The sequence below is a fragment of the Bufo bufo genome, chromosome 4 (assembly GCF_905171765.1).
Source record: "Bufo bufo chromosome 4, aBufBuf1.1, whole genome shotgun sequence".
NCBI lineage: Eukaryota > Metazoa > Chordata > Amphibia > Anura > Bufonidae > Bufo > Bufo bufo.
The window spans coordinates 461,160,125-461,185,239 of NC_053392.1; the positions used below are offsets into that span (position 1 = coordinate 461,160,125).

A 25,115-nucleotide genomic window follows, 5' to 3' on the forward strand; every position below is an offset into this window, starting at 1 on the left:
CTCAGACACCTCAAAAAGCTGAGCCCTGATATAGCACTATTGCAGGAAACGCACATGGAAGCAGGGGATTTTGAGCGTATGGAAAAATTGTGGGTGGGAAAGGCTGTAGGATCCCCAGCAATCCAGAAGAAGGCGGGAGTCCTGATCCTGCTCAACAAACAGTTAAATTGTCAGGTGTTGCGTCATACAGCTGATAAACAAGGGAGATGGGTCAGCGTCCTACTTCAGGTACAAGAGAGCCAATATAGTGTTTATAGCATTTACAGCCCGAATTCCAGCAATACCCAATTTTTTGCGGAGTTAGAACAAACCCTCCTACAAGATGATTGCCCTAACAAAATCATAGGGGGAGATTTCAACTCAGTGGTAAGAGCCTCAGAGGATAGGAAAAGGGAAGGGAGTGGATTGGGGAGAAATAGAGCTCAGGATAGGACCATGGAACCACTAATGGATGGGGCGGGTTTGATTGACCCGTGGCGCAGACTACACCCAGATGAGAGGAGTTACACATTCTACTCCCATGCAAGGGATTCCTGGTCACGTATAGACTACATATTAATACATCACTCCTTGCAGGGAAGAGTGGAGTCGGCGACCATAGGAGACATGGTCATATCTGACCATGCGCCGGTGGAGCAGATTCTGCGGGACACCTACCTCAAGGGCTCAGACTATCTGTGGCGGTTTCCATCACATATGATCTCAAACGAGGACTTTGTGAATAAAGTAGTGAGCTGGTGGGAGGAATATCAGGATACCAATAAAGAACATATGGGTGAGCCGGAACTGTTCTGGACAGCTTCCAAAGCCGTAATGAGAGGGAGGATAATGAACTATGTATTTGGAATTAAAAAAAAGGTTTCAGCACGGTTGGAGCAGGCAAGTAACAAAGTTAGACGGGCATACATGGCCTTCTCAGAGGACCCCACAGGGGAAAATAGGCGGAGGTGGAGTGAGGCACGCCAGGAATTTGACCAGTTTACAAGAGAAAAGGAGTCTCTGATATTCACATCTTATGAGGCGACCTTATACAAAACAGGGAATAAAGCCGGGTGACTGCTGGCTAACTTGGCCAGGGGAAGGAGGCGACCTCAGTTCATCTCCAGTCTTAAAAACAAGAATCATGATGTGGTCCATGATCCAGCTGATATAAATAACATTGTGGGGGAATACTATGAGGCTCTCTACAAAGACGAGGCACAAGCCAATTTAACTGACACCCTTCTTGACAAAGTACGCTTACCGCAGCTTACTCAAGAACAGGTATCACGCTTGAACGCGGATTTTACGGATGAGGAACTTCAATCAGTGATCAAGCGATTGGGAAACTCAAAAGCCCCGGGGCCAGATGGTCTAACAGGGGAGTATTATAAAATATTGCGGACACATATCTCCTACACTAGTGCGACTATATAATGAGGTGTCAAAGGGGAAGGCCAGACCTGACAAGGAAAATGTTTCCTACATTAAACTGTTACCCAAACCGGGGAAAGACCCGCAGTTACCAGGGTCATACAGACCCATATCGCTTATCAATGTAGACAATAAGATCCTGTCTAAATTGATGGCGGACCGTCTAGCAGTCCTGATGCCCACCCTGATAGCCCCAGAACAAGTAGGGTTTGTGCAGGGACGGTCGGCTGTGACAAACATTAGAACCGTTCTAGCTGTACTGGACAGGGTCCATAATGAACCGAGGGAAGGAGAGACTCCAGCCATGCTCACACTGGATGCCGAGAAGGCATTCGACAATGTCAGGTGGGCATGGTTGGACTCGGTCCTAGATAAGATGGGATTCTGTGGACCCTTCCGGGTTTTTCTGTCCCAGTTGTATAGTAATCCTAGGGCGAGGGTGTATACCTTGGGCTTTCTCTCCAGACATTTTCCACTCCAGAAAGGCACTCGATAGGAGTGCCCGCTGTCACCCCTTCTTTTCAATCTGGCACTGGAACCCTTGGCGAGGAGTCTGAACCAATTGGAGATATTTGAGGGGATTAGGATAGGAAATAGACAGGTTAAAACTGCATTATTCGCGGATGACATAGTCCCCTTCCTAGCTGATCCACAGAGGCACATTGGGAAGATCTTTGAAATGTTAGAGGATTTATGGTCATACTCAGGGTACAAAGTAAATACCTCCAAGTGTGAACTTCTGACTCTATTCCCAGACAAACGGAAGGCCATGCATTTACCACCTCATCTTTCGGTAACGCAAGTGAAATCCCACATAACATACTTGGGTATTAAGATCGGTAAACATCCACAGTCCCTATATTAACTTAATTACCATCCTCTGATAACCAAAATACTATCTGATCTATCCAGATGGAAAAACCTACCACTCTCCTTAACAGGGTGATGCCATCTAATCAAAATGATGGAGATGTCCAGGCTCTTATACCCGCTTCAGACAATACCAGTACTCATCCGATATGCAGACATTACACTACTAGAAAGGGGGTTCACAGGATTCATTTGGAAGGGGAAGAGGCAGAGAATAGCGCTAGAGAAACTAAAACTGTGAAAAGAACACGGGGGGTTAAATTTCCCAGATATCCGAGGATACAACCTGACATGCATAAGCAGACATATCCTTAATTGGATAAATAAGACGTCATATCACTCGAATTTGCACTTGGAAGGGCAAATGGCTGCACCTTGGGATCTGGTAGCACTGCTACATACTAGCTTAGGCCTCTTTCACACTTGCGTTGTCCGGATCCGGCGTGTACTCCACTTGCCGGAATTACACTCCGGATCCGGAAAAACGCAAGTGTACTGAAAGCATTTGAAGACGGAACCGTCTTCCAAATGCTTTCAGTGTTACTATGGCACCCAGGACGCTATTAAAGTCCTGGTTGCCATAGTAGTAGTGGGGAGCGGGGGAGCGGTATACTTACAGTCCGTGCGGCTCCCCGGGCGCTCCAGAATGACGTCAGAGCGCCCCATGCGCATGGATGACGTGATCCATGTGATCACATGATCCATGCGCTTGGGGCGCCCTGACGTCACTCTGGAGCGCCCGGGGAGCCGCACGGACGGTAAGTACACTGCTCCCCGCTCCCCACTACACTTTACCATGGCTGCAAGGACTTTAGCGTCCCGGCAGCCATGGTAACCACTCTGAAAAAGCTAAATGTCGGATGCGGCAATGCGCCGAAACGACGTTTAGCTTAAGGCCGGATCCGGATCAATGCCTTTCAATGGGCATTAATTCCGGATCCGGCCTTGCGGCAAGTGTTCCGGATTTTTGGCCGGAGCAAAAAGCGCAGCATGCTGCGGTATTTTCTCCGGCCAAAAAACGTTCCGTTCCGGAACTGAAGACATCCTGATGCATCCTGAACGGATTTCTCTCCATTCAGAATGCATTAGGATAATCCTGATCAGGATTCTTCCGGCATAGAGCCCCGACGACGGAACTCTATGCCGGAAGACAACAACGCAGGTGTGAAAGAGCCCTAACCCAAACTCCCGCCCTCAATAAAAAGATCCTTAATATTGAGGGACACAATATTGACATGGAAAATCATGAAGAAACAATTCCAATTATCATATCAATTCTCCAAACACCTCCCACTTTCGCATAATCCCAGGTTTGAACCGGGAACAAATAGCAAGCTATTCCAGCCCTGGGTCTTAAAAGGGATTAGGAAAATGGGAGGTCTCTTCAAGGAAGTGGAAAACCGTTGGGCCACACTACAGGAAATGGAGAAAAAAAAATGGGATTTGCAGGGACCAAATTACTTACCATATTTCACGGGAGTGGAAGACAAATGACTTCGACACAATACTGAGTCTTAAAACCAGACCTACAATTACGCTGTTATATCAACTGCTGAGGGACAGATGGAGATCCAAAGATCGTACGAAAATATTCAACAAATGGGGACAGATACTGGAGATAAAAGAGATTTCCAAATGTGCCTATTCTGGTATAACATCTCTATTCAGGACAATAGTTCATGAGAAGTGGCGAGAAACCCATATCAAAATATTGCATCATGCAATTTACGGTTTCAACTTCCCAGGCAGAGCTGGGGATTCAGAACACTTGATAGCATGTCCCCGATGCAAGACACCTTGGACTGATCTGTTTTATGGTCTGTGGAGTTGCCCCAAGCTGGAAGGGTTCTGGAAAAAAGTGGGCCAGATCCTTAGACGGATAAGCAAGTTTCAGGGACATGTTACGCCAAACATGGTAATGTTGCTATAGAATCAGGGAGTACAGACGTGGAAGGGGAACCCAAAAAAGTTTTATCACAAGCGGGACATAGGCTATTGATGGTAGCCAAAAGCTGTCTGCTCAAAATGTGGCTTAAACCTGAGGTCCCTACTAACGACATGCTACTCACCCAACTACGCCATACATTCCACCTAGAGTGGCCAGATGCACTTATTAAGACAGAAGTTTTGGGTAAGAAGTTATATCAAGTGTGGAGGAATTTCATTTTGGAGTAAGTCCCTGAGTCAGAATATCTAAGGATAATGACCCCATTTAAACTAACAACATGGTACATAATTGAGGACCTTAAAGACAGGTTGGGGAAACTAAAAGTATGTGAAGGAAGAGATAGCCATTAGTAGCACTATATTAGAAGAAATATACTGCGAGATAGGGGGGAAAGATAGACTGATAGTTGGGGTGATGTGAATCTAGGGAATGGTAGGGGGGGGATTAAAAGTTATGCATATATGCTGTTTTGTATATCAATGTAAACAACAATGACTCTTGTTATGCTGTTCTTTATTTGGCATTTAAAAATTTCAATAAAGAAATTTGAAAAAAATAAATAAAAAAACACGGAACGGAAGCGGGAAGAAAATACGTTCGTGTGCATGAGCCCTTAGGAGGCAGAATAAGGCTAGGGATACCCGATAGTGGCTTATGTTGAACGGATTTATCAAAAAGGACTCCTATAAAATACTGGAGCTATCAAGCGTTTCTAACACCAGTATGACACTTCTGTGCAGGGTCATGCCACATCAGGCTTGGAGACAAAAATGAGAGTCTGAGGAATTGTGAAGAAATCGGTGAATGACTGCAAATCTGATCAAAACTGGTCCCAGAACGCTTTCTACACCAGGAAGATATCAGGAGGACAGGATGTGTATATACGAATGCACATGTGTGGGAAGAAAGTGGTGCAGGGGCTTCATAAATATGGTGCTCAAGCTCGGCTTACAAGCCGGCCATAGACATATCTGGTCGTGATGCAAAAATGACCAACTAACATCAGATAATCTGCTGAAATTGTATCTGCCTGGCTGGGATGTTTTGGTCATTGATCGGTCATTACCAGATGCTGATCATCTGGCACATAGAGCTACTGACATTTATCTGTGATCTTCATGATGGTCTGGCCTACATTATGGAGGAGGCGGCTGTCCGGCGGTTCTATATTTTTTTTATCTAATGTCTATGGCCAGTGAAAGCGGCTGCCATATACTGTAGAACAACCCTATTTCTCGAAGTCTCTTCTCGGGAACAGTCCATGAGAACCAAATTTCACCAAAGTGACCTCACATGTATCACTGATATCAGAAGATCATTTTAAAAGGTGTTGCCCAGCTTTGTGGAACTTAACCGGTTAAGGAAAAAAATATATATCACGCTCAGCTGCTCTATTCAGCTCCCTGGCGACTCTCAGCATCCATCCTGTGGACCTCCAGAAGAAAGGGGTCATGTGCCACCGCAGCCAATGACTGCCCTAAGGGGTGATATGACCCCAAGTGGCATATGTGACCAGACACTGGGGCCAGTCACTGGTAGCAGCTGCACATGTGAATTTACAAGACAGGCACCAGAAGACCAATGACACACAACCTAAAACAATGGGGTCATAAATCTATGCTGCTCTTCACCAATCCACACAGGGGAGCTCAGCATAACTGCATGTATTATAGGGGTTTTCCGAGATTTTTATACTGATGACCTATCCTCTGGATATTATATGGATAGGATTTCATGAGGCATCCACGGAGTTGCGCGGAAACGGAAAGCTAGCGGAAATTTTATTTCTGATTTGTTCAGAGCAATCACAGGACTACTCAAGAGAAAAGAATGAATGGGAATGTATAGTATGAGTCGTGTTAGACGTCATGTGATTGACTAAGGAAGTATTATACAGAGGAAATTTATCATTCACCACGTACACCACGGATTTGGTGTTAAAAAGCTGCAAAACTTTGTTTTGAAAATTTTTAAATGCCACTGTGAACAGATTTGTTTGCGACTGGCATTTTTACAGGGGTTGGGGACAGAGTGAAGCCATTGGTCTCAACACACTTGTCGTAATGTATGCCAGAAACTGGGGTAAATGATAACTGAAATCTACACCCGCTATGAGCTGACATAGATTTCAGTCAGGCGCGCGGACTGCCAGAGGAGGCATGTCAAATGACTACTTCGGCAGCACAGGGCCCATCAAAACCGGCATAGCACACTTAGGGCCAAAGTCCTTCCATCAGGAAATGGACAGGAAATGTACGGTAATTCAAAAATATACAGCAAAAATAATAGGCTTAGAGAGATACGTGGTATTTAGGGCTCATTCAGACGGCCGTATGCTGTCCGCAAAAATACTGAATGCTATCCGTTTTTTTGCGGATCCGCAAAAAAACGGATCTGCAAAAAAACGAATAGCATTCAGTATTTTTGCGGACCCATAGACTTCAATGGGGCCATGTCCTGATTTTCACGGACAAGTATAGGACATGTTTCATTTTTTTGCGGATCCGCAAAAAAACGGATAGCATTCAGTATTTTTGCGGACAGCATACGGCCGTCTGAATGAGCCCTTAAGGATATATTTGAATCTGAACGATGGTGGGACATTATCAGGAATATTAATAATAATAAATGTGGAATAATTGGCAGCATGTATGTGACAGCATAGTGACTTTTCTCAGTGGATTTTATGGTTATTTGAGCAGGAGATATGCGGCTATATATTACAGAATGATGACTATGCCCAGCATGGCCCAGAAGAAGCAGAGGCTGAAAACCAGGTCATATTTTTTTGACGGACTGGAAACATGGATCATGGACGCGGATGACAAACGGTGCATTATCAGAGTTTTTAACGGACCTATTGAAAGTCAATGTGTCCGCAGAAAGTCACGGAAAACGGAACAACGGACACGGAACACAAAAACGGTCGTGTGCATGAGGCCTTTGTGCGATTGCTCTAGAACTTTATATTATTCAAAAGGAAGCAATCTGCAGAAGTTTTCTTTGGTGGTTCATCGCGGTGGAACTTAGGGTCCTTTCACACCAGCGTTTTTCTTTTCCGGCACTAAGTTCCGTCCTAGAAGCTCTATACCGGAAAAGAACTGATCAAATTTTATCCTAATGCATTCTGAATGGAGAGCAATCCGTTCAGGATGCATCAGGATGTCTTCAGTTCAGTCTTTTTGCCTTTTCAGTACAGAGATAATACCGCAGCATGCTACGGTTTTATTTCCAGCCAAAATAACTGAAGACTTGCCTGAATGCTGGATCCGACAGGCTGTTCACCCTGTTGGATCCGTCCTGCCACTATTTTGCCGTGCCGCCAGACCGCCGCTCCATCCCCATTGACTATAATTGAGCCGGGGGCGGAGCTCCAGAGCAGCACGGCAGTGCACGGTGAAAGGGTGCCGGACTAAAAGTACTGCATGTCCGACTTTTTAGTCCGGCGGCCTCTCACCGCGAACTGCCGTGCTGCGCTGGAGCTCCGCCCCCGGCCCCATTATAGTCAATGGGGATGAACACCCTGTCAGATCCATCCTGCCGCTAGTGTGAAAGTACCCCAAGTCTGAAAAATGACATGCGTTTGCATAGAGTTTTCGTGATCAGGCAGGCAGTTCAAGCAACGGAACTGCCTGGCGGAATTAAACAACGCAAGTGTGAAAGTACCCTAAAAGAACCAGTGGAATGGCACATGTGTAATGAGAGAAAGAAGCGCTGTCACAGGACTTCAGAGCACTACCCTCTGAATAAGATAGCCACAAGTACTTCATATTGTGCACTCATCGTTTTGAGGAATGAAAGAGACACTTAGGCCTCTTTCACACGGGCATATCCGGATTAGGTCCGGATGCGTCCCGATGCATTGCGGCAAACCCGCGCGAGTAGGAACGCAATTGCAGTCAGTTTTGACTGCGATTGCGTTCCGATGTTCAGTTTTTATCGCGTGGGTGCAATGTGTTTTGCACACGCGTGATAAAAAACCGACTGTTGTACCCAGACCCGAACTTCTTCACAGAAGTTCAGGTTTGGGTTAGTAGTAGTGTAGATGTAACACGGTTATAAAGGGAAAATAATAGCATTCTGAATACAGAATGCTTAGTAAACTAGGGCTGGAGGGGTTAAAAAAAAAAAAAAAATAATAATAATAATAATAATAATTTAACTCCCCTTAATCCACTTGTTCGCACAGCCGGCTTCTCTTCTGTCTTCATCTGTGAGCAATAGGACCTCTGTTGACGTCACTGCGTTCATCACATGGTCCATCACATGATCCATCACCATGGTAAAAGATCATGTGATGAGCGTAGTGACGTCATCAAAGGTCCTATTGCTCACAGATGAAGACAGAAGAGATGCCGTCTGCGCGAACAAGTGGATTAAGGCGAGTTAAAAAATATGTATTTTAACCCCTCCAGCGCTAATTTACTATGCATTCTGTATTCAGAATGCTATTATTTTCCCTTATAACCATGTTATAAGGGGAAATAATAATGATCGGGTCACCTAGCAACCGTGCGTGAAAATCGCACCGCATCCGCACTTGCTTGCGGATGCTTGCGATTTTCACGCAACCCCATTCATTTCTATGGGGCCTGCGTTACGTGAAAAACGCACAAAGAGGAGCATGCTGCAATTTTCACGCAACGCACAAGTGATGCGTGAAAATCACCGCTCGTGTGCACAGCCCCATAGAAATGAATGGGTCAGGATTCAGTGCGGGTGCAATGCGTTCAACTCACCCGTGTGAAAGGGGCCTTAGGCTGGATGTCCACACTGCTGCGAGCAGCTAATTATAGAGAGCGGAGGTGAAGAGCTGAATTTACATGGAGCAATCCCCTCCACTTTAGGCCTCCTGCACACGACCGTATGGCTTTTTCAGTGTTTTGAAGTCTGTTTTTCACGGATCCGTTGTTCCGTTTTTTGGTTTCAGTTATGTTTCCGTTTCTGTTTTTCTATTCCGTTTTTCCGTATGGCATATACAGTATACAGTAATTACATAGAAAAAAATTGGGCTGGGTATAACATTTTCAATAGATGGTTCCGCAAAAAACGGAACGGATACGGAAGACATACGGATGCATTTCCGTATGTGTTCTGGTTTTTTTGTGGACCCATTGACTTGAATGGAGCCACGGAATGCGATTTGCGGGTAATAATAGGACATGTTCTATCTTTCAACGGAACGGAAAAACTGAAATACGGAAACGGAATGCATACGGAGTACATTCAGTTTTTTTTTTTTGCGGAACCATTGAAATGAATGGTTCCGTATACGGAACGCAAAAAACGGCCCGTAAACGGAAAAAAAACGGTCGTGTGAAAGAGGCCTTAGGCTGCTGCTATCCCCATCCTCATACATAGTGCCGGTTAGACGATTTGCTGGCCAGAAACAATCATTTAGGTGTCCGCATGAATGACTGTTTAACTCGTTCATCCAGTGATCGGCTGCACCTTTAGATGAGCACATTACTAGGACATTCATCTCAGATAATCTGCCCAACAATCAGGCAGTCTAAACCCGCCACTAGGCTGCATGCACACGACAGTGTAGTTTATGCAGATTTTTATGTAGATTTCACTGTTTCCGCACTAAAATCTGCATCTGTTTATTTCGGGTTTTGATGTAGATTTGCCCAGATCTCATCCTTTGAATTGCACTAAAAATCCACATGCTACAAATTCCAAAAATCAGGTCACTTTCCACATGTAACATAAAAAAAAAAAACACTGTGTACATGAGAAAACCTCATCTAGGTAGCGGGTGTTGTGTTATGCTGTGGACTTTGCACACAAATATATGAATGGAAAAAACAGAGGTAATACTCTTCGTGTGCATACACCCATAGGTATCTGGAAAAGAAGAAAGGGACGGTATTTTTCCTGTTTCATTTCTCCAATGTACGTAGTATAGATTTTTTTATTGTAGATTTTCTTGTAAATTTTTGGATATATGCTGAGCCGGAAAAACTGCCCATAGCAGGCTTTGGCCACTGGCACACACTGCGGAATACGCAATAACCGGAGTGGAGTTCACTACCAGCAAAGTGTATGAGAGTAACCAAATCTCATGTACCCTTAGCGGATTTCCAAATCCACAGCTTATCAATTATGTTTGCGTTTTTTGTGCAGATTCAGCCCCTTTTAAAATGAAGGGCGAGATCTGTGGCAAAACTGTATCAAATCTGCATTTTAAAAAAATGCACAAAATACGCAATAGTGCTGATTTATGTGCTTTTTTGTGCACGATTTGGCGCAGATTTCTTGCCAATTTTCTGCACCATGTGCAAGTACCCTAAGAACGCCTGCACACCCGTGCGGGTAAACGCATGTAAGATCTGCACTATATCTGCACCAAAAGCTGCAATTTCTAACAGCGTTTTTTGGTGCAGATTTAATGTGGTTTTGCCGTAGAACTCACTCTTCCACTGATTGTACATTTATACAGTCGTGGCCAAAAGTTTTGAGAATTACATAAATATTGGAAATTGGAAAAGTTGCTGCTTAAGTTTTTATAATAGCAATTTGCATATACTCCAGAATGTTATGAAGAGTGATCAGATGAATTGCATAGTCCTTCTTTGCCATGAAAATTAACTTAATCCCAAAAAAAACTGCATTTCATTGCCGTCATTAAAGGACCTACTGAGATCATTTCAGTAATCGTCTTGTTAACTCAGGTGAGACTGTTGACGAGCACAAGGCTGGAGATCATTATGTCAGGCTGATTGGGTTAAAATGGCAGACTTTACATGTTAAAAGGAGGGTGATGCTTGAAATCATTGTTCTTCCATTGTTAACCATGGTGACCTGCAAAGAAACTCATGCAGCCATCATTGCGTTGCATAAAAATGGCTTCACAGGCAAGGATATTGTGGCTACTAAGATTGCACCTCAATCAACAATTTATAGGATCATCAAGAACTTCAAGGAAAGAGGTTCAATTCTTGTTAAGAAGGCTTCAGGGCGTCCAAGAAAGTCCAGCAAGCGCCAGGATAGTCTCCTAAAGAGGATTCAGCTGTTGGATTGGAGTGCCACCAGTGCAGAGCTTGCTCAGGAATGGCAGCAGGCAGGTGTGAGCGCATCTGCACGCACAGTGAGGCGAAGACTTTTGGAAGATGGCCTGGTGTCAAGAAGGGCAGCAAAGAAGCCACTTCTCTCCAAAAAAAACATCAGGGACAGATTGATCTTCTCCAGAAAGTATGGTGAACGGACTGCTGAGGACTGGGGCAAAGTCATATTCTCCGATGAAGCCTCTTTCCGATTGTTTGGGGCATCTGGAAAAAGGCTTGTCCGGAGAAGAAAAGGTGAGCGCTACCATCAGTCCTGTGTCATGCCAACAGTAAAGCATCCTGAGACCATTCATGTGTGGGGTTACTTCTCATCCAAGGGAGTGGGCTCACTCCCAATTTTGCCCAAAAACACAGCCATGAATAAAGAATGGTACCAAAACACCCTCCAACAGCAACTTCTTCCAACAATCCAACAACAGTTTGGTGAAGAACAATGCATTTTCCAGCACGATGGAGCACCGTGCCATAAGGCAAAAGTGATAACTAAGTGGCTCGGGGACCAAAACGTTGACATTTTGGGTCCATGGCCTGGAAACTCCCCAGATCTTAATCCCATTGAGAACTTGTGGTCAATCCTCAAGAGGCGGGTGGACAAACAAAAACCCACTAATTCTGACAAACTCCAAGAAGTGATTATGAAAGAATGGGTTGCTATCAGTCAGGAATTGGCCCAGAAGTTGATTGAGAGCATGCCCAGTCGAATTGCAGAGGTCCTGAAAAAGAAGGGCCAACACTGCAAATACTGACTCTTTGCATAAATGTCATGTAATTGTCGATGAAAGCCTTTGAAACGTATGAAGTGCGTGTAATTATATTTCACTACATCACAGAAACAACTGAAACAAAGATCTAAAAGCAGTTTAGCAGCAAACTTTGTGAAAACTAATATTTGTGTCATTCTCAAAACTTTTGGCCGCGACTGTACATCACACGTCCCGGCACAGACCACACAGTAAGGACAAGTATACAGGCTGCCTAAAAAATGAATTCCACTGATTCACGGTTTTTAATTTTTGATCTGTCTTGCGCTCACATATGCAAATTAGCATTAACGGGTATGAGCAGTATGGAACACATCTGTAGATATAATTGGTAAGGCGCATGGTCCGAGACGCCTACTGATCCCAAACAGAGGGGCTGCAGCTCTCTAGCTCTTCGGCTTTATGAAATCAATGGGAATCCAACTGGGTTTGGCACTTACAAGAATTGATGGAGGCCTCATCTGATAGGCCTTCCCCAATGAACAGGGACCAGCACTCCAGCTGTTGTGAAACTACAACCCCCAGCATACTTTATTCGCTTCTTTGGGAGTTCAGCGAACAGCCAAGAAAGTGTGCATGCTGGGAGTCTTCGTTTCCCCACAGCTAGAACTCCGAAGGTTGCTGACCCGTGTTAGATGATGCATACATACTAGGGCTGCAGCGGTTACTCAATGTAATCGACACCAAAAAATTCTCGATGCAGGATTGTTTTGATCATGTGACCACGTAGCGCGAGTGAAGGGAAGCCCATCACTCACCACTCTATGGTCTCCCGTCGGCACCACGCTGCACTGTCCTGGGCCTGGCAGGCACACATCGTCAGCGTGCGCTGCCTGACACTGTGCAACGTTAGGTCCCAGTGCATGTTGGGAAGAAGACGCTGCGGTCCTTCTCCTGCAGACTCCATATCGACCAGCCGCGCACCCTGCCAGGAAAGGTAAGTATAACAGGGGGAGGGGGGCATGGAGGAGGCTGATGGCACGGAGGGGGCTGATGGCACTGGAGGGCATGGAGGGGGCTGATGGCACTGGACGGCATGGAGGGGGCTGATGAGTTTTTATATTAGTTTTTTTTTTGATTAATCGATAGAATACTTGGTAACTAAAATAATCGATAGGTGCAGCCCTAATACATACCCTTAAAGGGGTTGTCTCACCAGAAAGGGGCATTTATCATGTAGAGAACGTTAATACAGGGCACTTACTAATGTATTGCGATTGTCCATATTGCTTTGCGTAATCCATCAGCGATCGCCATGCTTGCACACTATAGGAAAAAGCTCCAGCCTACGTGAGCTCCCACTGTCCCAGCCACCAGAGAGGCCGCCACTTTTTCCTATATTGTACAAGCACAGTCGCCACTGATTGCAGGGTGGTTGTAACCCCTGGAAACGCAGTGTATATATAATGTGATGGAAAAATTAATTAAAGGAGGCAATATGGACAATCACAATACATTAGTAAGTGGCTTGTATTAAGTATCTCTACATAACAAAAGCTATTTGCCAAAAGGAGACTACCCCTTTAAGGGTGCCTGCATACGGCGCACATTTGTGTGCAGACAAATCTGCATAAAATCCACACATAAATCTGCACTATTTATTGTGGGTTTGGTGCATTTTATGTGGTTTTTGGTGAGGATTTTCATGCAGTTTTTCTGTTTATGTTTACAACCCCCACTGAAGTCTGTAGGCCAGGGATGGCCAACCTGAGGCTCTCCAGCTGTTCCAAAACTACAACTCCCAGCATACCCAGACTGCCTACCGCTATCAGCCTACAGTAAAGCAGGGTGGGAGTTGTAGTTTTACAACAGCTGGAGAGCCGCAGGTTGGCCATGCCTGCTATAGAGAAACCCCTCTACAGAAGGTGCAGGATCGCACAAACTGACATGCGGATTGTACATTTCTGCACCTAAGAAAACAATGTCCAATATCGAATCCGACCAAGGACAACATCTGCATGGAGTTTATATGTTCTCACCATGTTTGCGTGGGTTTCCGCCGGGTACTCCGGTTTCCTCCTACACTCCAAAGACATACTGATAGGGACCTTAGATTGTGAGCCCCATTGGGGACAGTTGGATGCTAATGTCTGTAAAGCGCTGTGGAATATAGTAGCGCTATATAAATGCATAAGATAAATAAAATATTGATGATACTGCGCTCTAACTTCTATAGATCACAAGACCTAATACCCCCACCTCCTAGTTTAAAAGCACTCCACAGACTCCGTAGACTTTGCGTTACCTGGTGGATGAGCTTCATGTACCACGGGGTATGGTGGGTAATCCTCGGATCTTGCAGGCGCAGGTCGGGTGCTAAAGAACACAGAGTCGCGCCCCGGACGGTGGCGCGACTCTTGAAACCCTACAGTGGTTCGCGACCGCACGGAGAGAGAGTGATGTCACTACTATGACTACAGAGAGTCACAGGTACCACAAGGAGGATTCAGCCCAAAAAAAATCTATAACATCAGCAAACATACACTCACTATAGGAGAGACCGGCATCTTGAGAAAGGGTCTCAAGTTTGCCCCCACTACGTTTTTCAATAAATTTGAAGCCTTTGTGAGCATTAGAAAATTCATGCAGGAGCTGGCCTTAAAAAAGTACTTTATAAAAAAAGAAAAGGAAAATAGATTAAAAAAAAGACAGAACCAGGTAAGGGAAATAGTAGAAACTAATGCTAACACAGACGCTTTCATTCACACTGATCTAAAACCTAAATCAAAATACAACCCCCTGCAAGAATACTCGTCTGCATTCAATACTTTAATGAACCAAACAACTAGGGAAATCAGGACATTTAAATTACCCAAAAATCCACAATACATGAGCAAGATATCGCAAGAGGAGAAAAAGGGCCATCATTTCTATGCAGCAAAATAACAATGTCATCATCTGCCCAGCCGATAAGGGAGGAGGCATTGTTATTTTGGACAAGGAACAATATCATAATGAGGCCATGAATATATTGAATGATAAGAGGACATACCAACGTTTGAAGCATGATCCCACAGAATTATTTAAGAAACAGCTTAAAGGGCTTCTGTCGCTCGCTCGGCCGCTCCTTTCTCAATGCGCCTGCGCCGGGTGTAGATGTGACGTCATCGGCGCAGGCGCATTGAGGATGGAGCGGCCGAGCAAGCGTCCTCCTCTCAGTGCGCCTGCACAGACTGAATACCGTAATAACATTATGTATTCATATATCGCAGTATAGGGATTATAAGAAGCCCAAAAAAAATTAAAAAGTTTAGTGGGGTGACAGAAGCCCTTTAAAGAACTTGTCCAGAAAGGGCGGACATTAGGCATTCTGCAAAAGAAAGAAGCTACCTTTATCCAGATACAACACCCGAAAAATGCGGCGTTTTACTATAACCCTAAAATTCATAAAGATCCCAAAAATCCACCGGGTAGGCCCATCGTACCTGGGATAGATTGCCTTACGAGTGCACTATCCAGATACGTGGATCAATTTCTACAGCCATACGCACAAGCACTCCCTGCATACATCAAGGATACGAAAAATATCCTAGAAATATTGAATAATGTAACATGGAAGGACACCTATATAAATGGGCACATTAGACCTCAAACCCCTGTACACCATTATTGAAAACCGGAAAGGATGTGAAGCGACGGAATTCTTCCTAACCGCCAAAGGCGAAATGACAAAGGAACAAATTAAATATTTGGGGGAGTGTATTATGTTTATTTTGGAAAAAAACTTTTTTATATGATTGCAGCGGCGGGCTCCGGTTGAACCTCGCTTGTCCTGTGGCATCGCTTCATCGATTATATAATTTTTATTTGGGAAAGGGGGGGTGGGGGGGGTGGAAGATGCATTATGGGAATTTTTTAATGATCTTAATAAAAAAGAATTTTATCTAGAATTTACCCCGACATACAGTAAGACACAAATTAACTTTTTAGATTTGACAATATTTATCGAAAACGGCAAAATTTGCACAAAAACATAATAAACCCACTGATGTGAACAGCTTCATCTCCATTGAGAGCTGCCACCTAGAAAACGTACCGAGGAACCAGTTTATGCGCATAGGGAGGAACTGCCTAAAAAACGAACACTATGAAGAAGAGGCAAAATATTCAGGGAAAACTAATAAGATGTAGAAGAGACATAGGACATCTAGATAGGCATACACTTTTGAAGGATGGGAAAAGAAAAAAGAAGAAGTGTCCTGAGAAAGAAGAAATGTGGACCATCCCACCGATAATTATGCCCTATAACAGTCAGGTCTCAAAATTCAAGAAAGTAATCAATGGATATTGGGAAGTCCTAAAAGGAGATAAAATAATAGGAGACCTTGTCCCAAAGGCCCCAAGATTGGTCTATCACAGAGCTAGAAATATTGGGAACACCAGAGCACCAACCAGTAAAGACAAGACAGCAAATAGGAATGATAGAAATAACAAAGAAGATGGCAGAATAGATGGGTCATATGTACATGACATAAGAGATTTTATTTTGTGTAACAGTTCAGGCATAATCTATGCGATTACTTGTCCCTGCGAAAAAAATGTATATTGGCCGAATGAAGAGACTCCTCAAAAAAAAGAATAGGAGAACATATATATATATAATATTGAGAGAAAATACGAGGGGCACCCTTTATCGCGACATTATAGGGATAAACACCTTGGGAAATTCGCAGGATCAACTTTCTGTGGGAGAGAAACAGTAGAGGTGGGGACTATATTAAGGAGATGTCCAGATCAGAAACGAGATGGATCTTTGATATGGACACCCTGGCCCCATCAGGTTTAGATATGGAAATAGAACTTTTTGCATTTGAATGAAAATAAAGAACACAGGTTTAGCAGATGTCAAAAGAGGAAACATAACAAGTGGCACTCGTAGGGTTAAATCAGCGGGGGTACAGCAGGCACATATAAGGAAGGGGGATTATGCAGGAACAGCCATCCATCTTTCCTGACGAAGGATAGCTAATCTATCCGAAACGCGTAGAGAGGTCTTGTGGTACCCGTGACTCTCCGTAGTCATAGTAGTGACGTCACTCTCGCAACCACTGTAGGGTTTCAAGAGCCGGGGCGCGACTCTGTGTTCTTTAGCACCCGACCTGGGCCGATCCGAGGATTACCCACCGCACCCCGTGTTATATGAAGCCCATCCACCAGGTAACGCAAAGTCTACGGAGTCTGTGGAGTGCTTTTAAACTAGGAGGTGGGGCTATTAGGTCTTGTGATCTATAGAAGTTAGAGCGCAGTATCATCGATTTTCTCATTATCTTTGCATTATAGTGCGGCAGTTGTGTTGCGGTTCTGCTGCTTTGCAGTGAGGAGGTAGATATAGCGCTTCTGGGATATTTTATGTATTTATTATATAAAATATCGTACACTTTGCTGGTACTGTATCACATTTATTCTGCGCATAATCCGCACAGTGCCAGCACCTTAAAGGGACCACTTGTCACCATATCAGACCCTGGGGAGATTTATCAGAACCAGTGCTAAGGGAAACTAGCTTAGTTGCCCCTAGGGACCAATCAGATTCATCCTTTCATTTTCCAAAGGCGCTCTGAATAATGAAAGGAGGAATCTGATTGGATGCTACAGTTTGCACCAGTTGTGATAAATGTTCCCCTGATAGGTGCTCCCATCACTTGTCTAATGACCAGAGGAGAACCGTAGCCATCTCTTGTAAGTACTCATCAGGGAATCCACCAGACACCAAAATCAATAAGCACGCGGGTGACACCAAATACCATGTCTAGGGATGAGCATCCGAAGTCGATTCGCTCATCCCTAACCATGACGCTCAGCCACCACAGATCACTATTGGAAACCTCCAATACCAACGAATTTCAGATATGTCCTCTCCCCTGACATAGCTGCTGCAGTAGTGCAGAACGGGCACCCATGGTCTGCATGACTGATCAAAGCCGGAGAAGTGTATGGCATGGTGACTACTGTGGGCCCCAAGGCTGTCTGTACAAGAGAACTGGCACTAAAGGGGGTAACCTAGGCTGCATCTAGAAAAAGGGGCTAGAAAAGCAAACATTTAAAGGATCACTATAGTGATAGGAGGGGGGGGGGGGGGGGACAGCCTGGCTCCGCAGAGGGGAGGGGGGGGGGGACAGCCTGGCTCCGCAGAGGGGGGGGAGGGACAGCCTGGCTCCGCAGAGGGGAGGGGGGGGGGGGGGGGCAGCCTGGCTCCGCAGAGGGAAGGGGGGGGGGGGAGGGACAGCCTGGCTCCGCAGAGGGAAGGGGGGGGGGGGAGGGACAGCCTGGCTCCGCAGAGGGAAGGGGGGGGGGGGAGGGACAGCCTGGCTCCGCAGAGGGGGGGGGGGGGGGGAGGGACAGCCTGGCTCCGCAGAGGGGAGGGGGGGGGGGAGGGACAGCCTGGCTCCGCAGAGGGGAGGGGGGGGGGAGGGACAGCCTGGCTCCGCAGGGGGGGAGGGACAGCCTGGCTCCGCAGAGGGGGAGGGACAGCCTGGCTCCGCAGAGGGGGAGGGACAGCCTGGCTCCGCAGAGGGGGAGGGACAGCCTGGCTCCGCAGAGGGGGAGGGACAGCCTGGCTCCGCAGAGGGGGAGGGACAGCCTGGCTCCGCAGAGGGGGAGGGACAGCCTGGCTCCGCAGAGGGGGAGGGACAGCCTGGCTCCGCAGAGGGGGAGGGACAGCCTGGCTCCGCAGAGGGGGAGGGACAGCCTGGCTCCGCAGAGGGGGAGGGACAGCCTGGCTCCGCAGAGGGGGAGGGACAGCCTGGCTCCGCAGAGGGGGAGGGACAGCCTGGCTCCGCAGAGGGGGAGGGACAGCCTGGCTCCGCAGAGGGGGAGGGACAGCCTGGCTCCGCAGAGGGGGAGGGACAGCCTGGCTCCGCAGAGGGGGAGGGACAGCCTGGCTCCGCAGAGGGGGGGACGGGGGGGGGACGGGGGTAAACGGACAGCCTGGCTCCGCAGAGGGGAGGGGGGGGAGGGACAGCCTGGCTCCGCAGAGGGGAGACGGGGGAGGGACAGCCTGGCTGCGCAGAGGGGGGAGGGACAGCCTGGCTGCGCAGAGGGGGGAGGGACAGCCTGGCTGCGCAGAGGGGGGAGGGACAGCCTGGCTGCGCAGAGGGGGGAGGGACAGCCTGGCTGCGCAGAGGGGGGAGGGACAGCCTGGCTCCGCAGAGGGGGGAGGGACAGCCTGGCTCCGCAGAGGGGGGAGGGACAGCCTGGCTCCGCAGAGGGGGGAGGGACAGCCTGGCTCCGCAGAGGGGGGAGGGACAGCCTGGCTCCGCAGAGGGGGGAGGGACAGCCTGGCTCCGCAGAGGGGGGAGGGACAGCCTGGCTCCGCAGAGGGGGGAGGGACAGCCTGGCTCCGCAGAGGGGGGAGGGACAGCCTGGCTCCGCAGAGGGGGGAGGGACAGCCTGGCTCCGCAGAGGGGGGAGGGACAGCCTGGCTCCGCAGAGGGGGGAGGGACAGCCTGGCTCCGCAGAGGGGGGAGGGACAGCCTGGCTCCGCAGAGGGGGAGGGACAGCCTGGCTCCGCAGAGGGGGGAGGGACAGCCTGGCTCCGCAGAGGGGGGAGGGACAGCCTGGCTCCGCAGAGGGGGAGGGACAGCCTGGCTCCGCAGAGGGGGGGGAGGGTAAACGGACAGCCTGGCTCCGCAGAGGGGGGAGGGACAGCCTGGCTCCGCAGAAGGGGGGACGGGGGGGATACGGACAGCCTGGCTCCGCAGAGGGGAGAGGGGGGAGGGACAGCCTGGCTCCGCAGAAGGGGGGACGGGGGGGGGGACGGGGGGGGGGATACAGACAGCCTGGCTCCGCAGAGGGGGGAGGGACAGCCTGGCTCTGCAGAAGGGGGGACGGGGGGGGGGGGATACGGACAGCCTGGCTCCGCAGAGGGGGGGGGGACGGGGGGGGATACGGACAGCCTGGCTCCGCAGAAGGGGGGGGGGGGACAGCCTGGCTCTTTAGGATGCAGTCTGACAAAGATAAAGGCAAGTTGTCTACATGGCTAGTCTGTGGGACTACAAGTCTCAGCCTGTCACATCTGGTTCCTGTATTTCCTGGTGTGAAGAATGACAGCTCCGTGTGACCAGGGTTCACATGATGCGCGCCCCGGGTAACCCCCTAACATGAGCCGCACTCACATTAATAACGGGAGAACTCCAGATCCCCTGCTCCGGCACCGCCACCACCTCACACAGGCCCAGCCACAGAACCGTCAGGGGAAGGAGGCCAGCGATGTGGGCGGTCACCATATTGACTCCTCAGACTGCAGGCGCCTGTTCTTCTTCCTCCTCTGGAATGAAGCTCGGTGACTGCTCCCTCTGCCAACCCGGACCCTGCTCACCTGGCCGGCTGTGACATCATCAGTGCACCTGGAGGAGGAGAACCATTTCCTGAACGCCTCTTTGTCATGGCCACATTGTATACGGAGATTTGGTTATGGTTTTACATACAGTTCTATTTTCAGGGTAGCAAAAGGTGGCATACCTTTACATAGAAAATGTCCCTATTCTTGCTCGGTGGCCGCCATTTTTTCGGAGACCAAGTACTTGTTAAAGTCCACTGAGTTGTCGGCACATATATGGAGCTTGTAAAGGGGTCACTTCAGCTGTTTGCTCTCTTGTGTATGATGCTTCAGGGTGATGGCCAGTCGTGTGTCCTGTGGAGGAATGTAGGTAGTGACGGGGCAGGTCGGGTCGTGTCCCGGGATGTCAGTGTATGCAGGGAGCCCAGCGATCGCGTGGCAGAGGAGAGCAGAGCTAAAGTAGTGCTACAAAGCCCTGACCAGCAGGCTGGATGCCCCAGTTACAGTGGAAATAGTGCGAAATACAAAAAAAAAGTCTTAGGGTACTGGAACTGCCTGCCGGATCTGGCAAACCGTATGTAAACGGATATTGTTTTTTTCCGGAACCGTTAGACGGATCCGGTGAAATACTAGATCCGGTATGATCCTGAAAACGGATCCGGTATTTAAATTTTTTCAAAGATCAAAGGCGAAACTAGCTTCTCCTATGTCCCTGCACATGCACAGACCGGAAAACCGGATCCGGCAACGCAGCGATTTCCAGAATACTTAGTACCTGATCCGGCATTAATACATCTCTATGGAAATTAATGCCGGATCCGGAAAGTGCAGTAGTGCAAGCTGTGGTATTTTGTTCGGTTAACCGCCCCTGGACCGCCTAACGCAGGATCGCGTTCCAGAGGCGGCAGTCTCAGGCAGAGTCACGCATCTACGCGTTATCTCGCAAGACGCAAGATTTCCTGTGAACGTGCGCACACAGGCGCGCGCGTTCACAGGAACTGCAGGTAAGCGAGTGGATCTACAGCCTGCCAGCGGCGATCGTTCGCTGGCAGGCTGTAGATGCGATTTTTTTAACCCCTAACAGGTATATTAGACGCTGTTTTGATAACAGCGTCTAATATACCTGCTACCCGGTCCTCTGGTGGTCCCTTTTGCTTGGATCGACCACCAGAGGACACAGGCAGCTCTGTAATAAGTAGCACCAAGCGCCACACTATACTACACCCCTCCCCTGTCACTTATTAACCCCTGATCACCCCATATAGACTCCCTGATCACCCCCCTGTCATTGATCACCCCCCTGTAAGGCTCCATTCAGATGTCCGTATGTGTTTTACGGATCCATGGATCGGATCCGCAAAACACATACGGACGTCTGAATGGAGCCTTACAGGGGGGTGATCAATGACAGGGGGGTGATCACCCCATATAGACTCCCTGATCACCCCCCTGTCATTGATCACCCCCTTGTAAGGCTGGCTCCATTCAGAGGTCCGTATGTGTTTTGCGGATCCATGGATCGGATTCGCAAAACACATACGGACATCTGAATGGAGCCTTACAGGGGGGTGATCAATGACAGGGGGGTGATCACCCCATATAGACTCCCTGATCACCCCCCTGTCATTGATCACCCCCCATGTCATTGATCACCCCCCTGTAAGGCTCCATTCAGACGTTCGTATGTGTTTAACGGATCCATGGATCGGATCCCCAAAACACATACGGACGTCTGAATGGAGCCTTACAGGGGGGTGATCAATTACAGGGGGGTTATCAATGACAGGGGGGTGATCACCCCATATAGACTCCCTGATCACCCCCTTGTGATTGATCACCCCCTGTAATGCTCCATTCAGACGTCCGTTTGTGTTTTGCGGATCCGATCCGTGGTTTCGCAAAACACATACGGACCTCTGAATGGAGCCTTACAGGGAGGTGATCAATGACAGGGGGGTGATCACCCCATATAGACTCCCTGATCACTCCCCTGTCATTGATCACCCCCCTGTAAGGCTCCATTCAGAGGTCCGTATGTGTTTTACGGATCCATGGATCGGATCCGCAAAATACATACGGACGTCTGAATGGAGCCTTACAGGGGGGCGATCAATGACAGAGGGGTGATCACCCCATATAGACTCCCTGATCACCCCCCTGTCATTGATGACCCCCCTGTCATTAATCACCCCCCTGTAAGGCTCCATTCAGACATTTTTTGGGCACAAGTTAGTGGAAATTGATTAGGTTTTTTTTGTTTTTTCTTACAAAGTCTCATATTCCACTAACTTGTGACAAAAAATAAAATCTCACATGAACTCACCATACCCCTCATGGAATCCAAATGCGTAAACATTTTTAGACATTTATATTCCAGACTTCTTCTCACGCTTTAGGGCCCCTAAAATGCCAGGGCAGTATAAATACCCCACATGTGACCCCATTTCGGAAAGAAGACACCCCAAGGTATTCGCTGAGGGGCATATTGAGTCCATGAAAGATTGAACTTTTTGTCCCAAGTTAGCGGAAAGGGAGACTTTGTGAGAAAAAAAAAAACTATTTCCGCTAACTTGTGCCAAAAAAAAAAATCTTCTATGAACGCGCCATGCCCCTCATTGAATACCTTGGGGTGTCTTCTTTCCAAAATGGGGTCACATGTGGGGTACTTATACTGTCCTGGCATTTTAGGGGCCCTAAAGCGTGAGAAGAAGTCTGGGATCCAAATGTCTAAAAATGCCCTCCTAAAATGAATTAGGGCCCCTTTGCGCATCTAGGCTGCAAAAAAGTGTCACACATGTGGTATCGCCGTACTCAGGAGAAGTTGGGCAATGTGTTTTGGGGTGTCATTTTACATATACCCATGCTGGGTGAGATAAATATCTCGGTCAAATGCCAACTTTGTATAAAAAAATGGGAAAAGTTGTCTTTTGCCGAGATATTTCTCTCACCCAGCATGGGTATATGTAAAAAGACACCCCAAAACACATTGCCCTACTTCTTCTGAGTACGGCGATACCACATGTGTGACACTTTTTTGCAGCCTAGGTGGGCAAAGAGGCCCACAATCCAAAGAGCACCTTTCGTATTTCACAGGGAATTTTTTACACATTTTGATTTCAAACTACTTCTCACGCATTAGGGCCCCTAAAATGCTAGGGCAGTATAACTACCCCACAAGTGACCCCATTTTGGAAAGAAGACACCCCAAGGTATTCCGTGAGGCACATGGAGAGTACCTAGAATTTTTTATTTTTTGTCACAAGTTAGCGGAAAATGATGATTTTATTATTTATTTATTTTTTTCTTACAAAGTCTCATATTCCACTAACTTGTGACAAAAAATAAAAACTTCCATGAACTCACTATGCCCATCACGAAATACTTTGGGGTGTCTTCTTTCCAAAATGGGGTCACTTGTGGGGTAGTTATACTGCCCTGGCATTTTAGGGGCCCTAATGCGTGAGAAGAAGTCTGGAATCCAAATGTGTAAAAAATGCCCTGTAAAATCCTAAAGGTGCTCTTTGGAATGTGGGCCCCTTTGCCCACCTAGGCTGCAAAAAAGTGTCACACATGTGGTATCGCCGTACTCAGGAGAAGTTGGGGAATGTGTTTTGGGGTGTCATTTTACATATACCCATGCTGGGGGAGATAAATATTTTAGTCAAATGCCAACTTTGTATAAAAAAATGGGAAAAGTTGTCTTTTGCCGAGATATTTCTCTCACCCAGCATGGGTATATGTAAAAAGACACCCCAAAACACATTGCCCTACATCTTCTGAGTACGGCGATACCAGATGTGTGACACTTTTCTGCAGCCTAGGTGGGCAAATGGGCCCACATTCCAAAGAGCACCTTTCGGATTTCACAGGGCATTTTTTACACATTTGGATTTCAAACTACTTCTCACACATTAGGGCCCATAAAATGCCAGGGCAGTATAACTACCCCACAAGTGACCCCATTTTGGAAAGAAGACACCCCAAGGTATTCCGTGAGGGGCATGGCGAGTTCCTAGAATTTTTTATTTTTTGTCACAAGTTAGCGGAAAATTATGATTTTTTTTCTTACAAAGTCTCATATTCCACTAACTTGTGACAAAAAATAAAAACTTGCATGAACTCACTATGCCCATCACGAAATACCTTGGGGTGTCTTCTTTCCAAAATGGGGTCACTTGTGGGGTAGTTATACTGCCCTGGCATTTTAGGGGCCCTAATGTGTGAGAAGTAGTTTGAAATCAAAATCTGTAAAAAATGCCCTGTGAAATCCGAAAGGTGCTCTTTGGAATGTGGGCCCATTTGCCCACCTAGGCTGCAAAAAAGTGTCACACATCTGGTATCGCCGTACTCAGAAGAAGTAGGGCAATGTGTTTTGTGGTGTCTTTTTACATATACCCATGCTGGGTGAGAGAAATATCTTGGCAAAAGACAACTTTTCCCATTTTTTTATACAAAGTTGGCATTTGACCGAGATATTTATCTCACCCAGCATGGGTATATGTAAAATGACACCCCAAAACACATTGCCCAACTTCTCCTGAGTATGGCGATACCACATGTGTGACACTTTTTTGCAGCCTAGGTGGGCAAAGGGGCCCACATTCCAAAGAGCACCTTTAGGATTTCACAGGGCATTTTTTACACATTTTGATTTCAAACTACTTCCCACACATTAGGGCCCCTAAAATGCCAGGGCAGTATAACTACCCCACAAGTGACCCCATTTTGGAAAGAAGATACCCCAAGGTATTTCGTGATGGGCATAGTGAGTTCAT

At 47.3% G+C, this 25,115-nt stretch overlaps 1 protein-coding gene across 1 annotated transcript in view; it reads right to left on the minus strand.

Moving 5' to 3' along the window:
- The window catches only part of TMEM87B (transmembrane protein 87B), a 60,172-nt gene extending 39,700 nt beyond the window's left edge, over window positions 1-20,472 (minus strand). Inside the window, exon 1 of the mRNA XM_040429458.1 lies at window positions 20,177-20,472. Coding sequence (XP_040285392.1) covers window positions 20,177-20,287 — 111 coding nt within the window. The 5' untranslated portion in view covers window positions 20,288-20,472. The remainder of the gene's footprint in view (window positions 1-20,176) is intronic.
- Window positions 20,473-25,115: the final 4,643 nt, after the last annotated feature.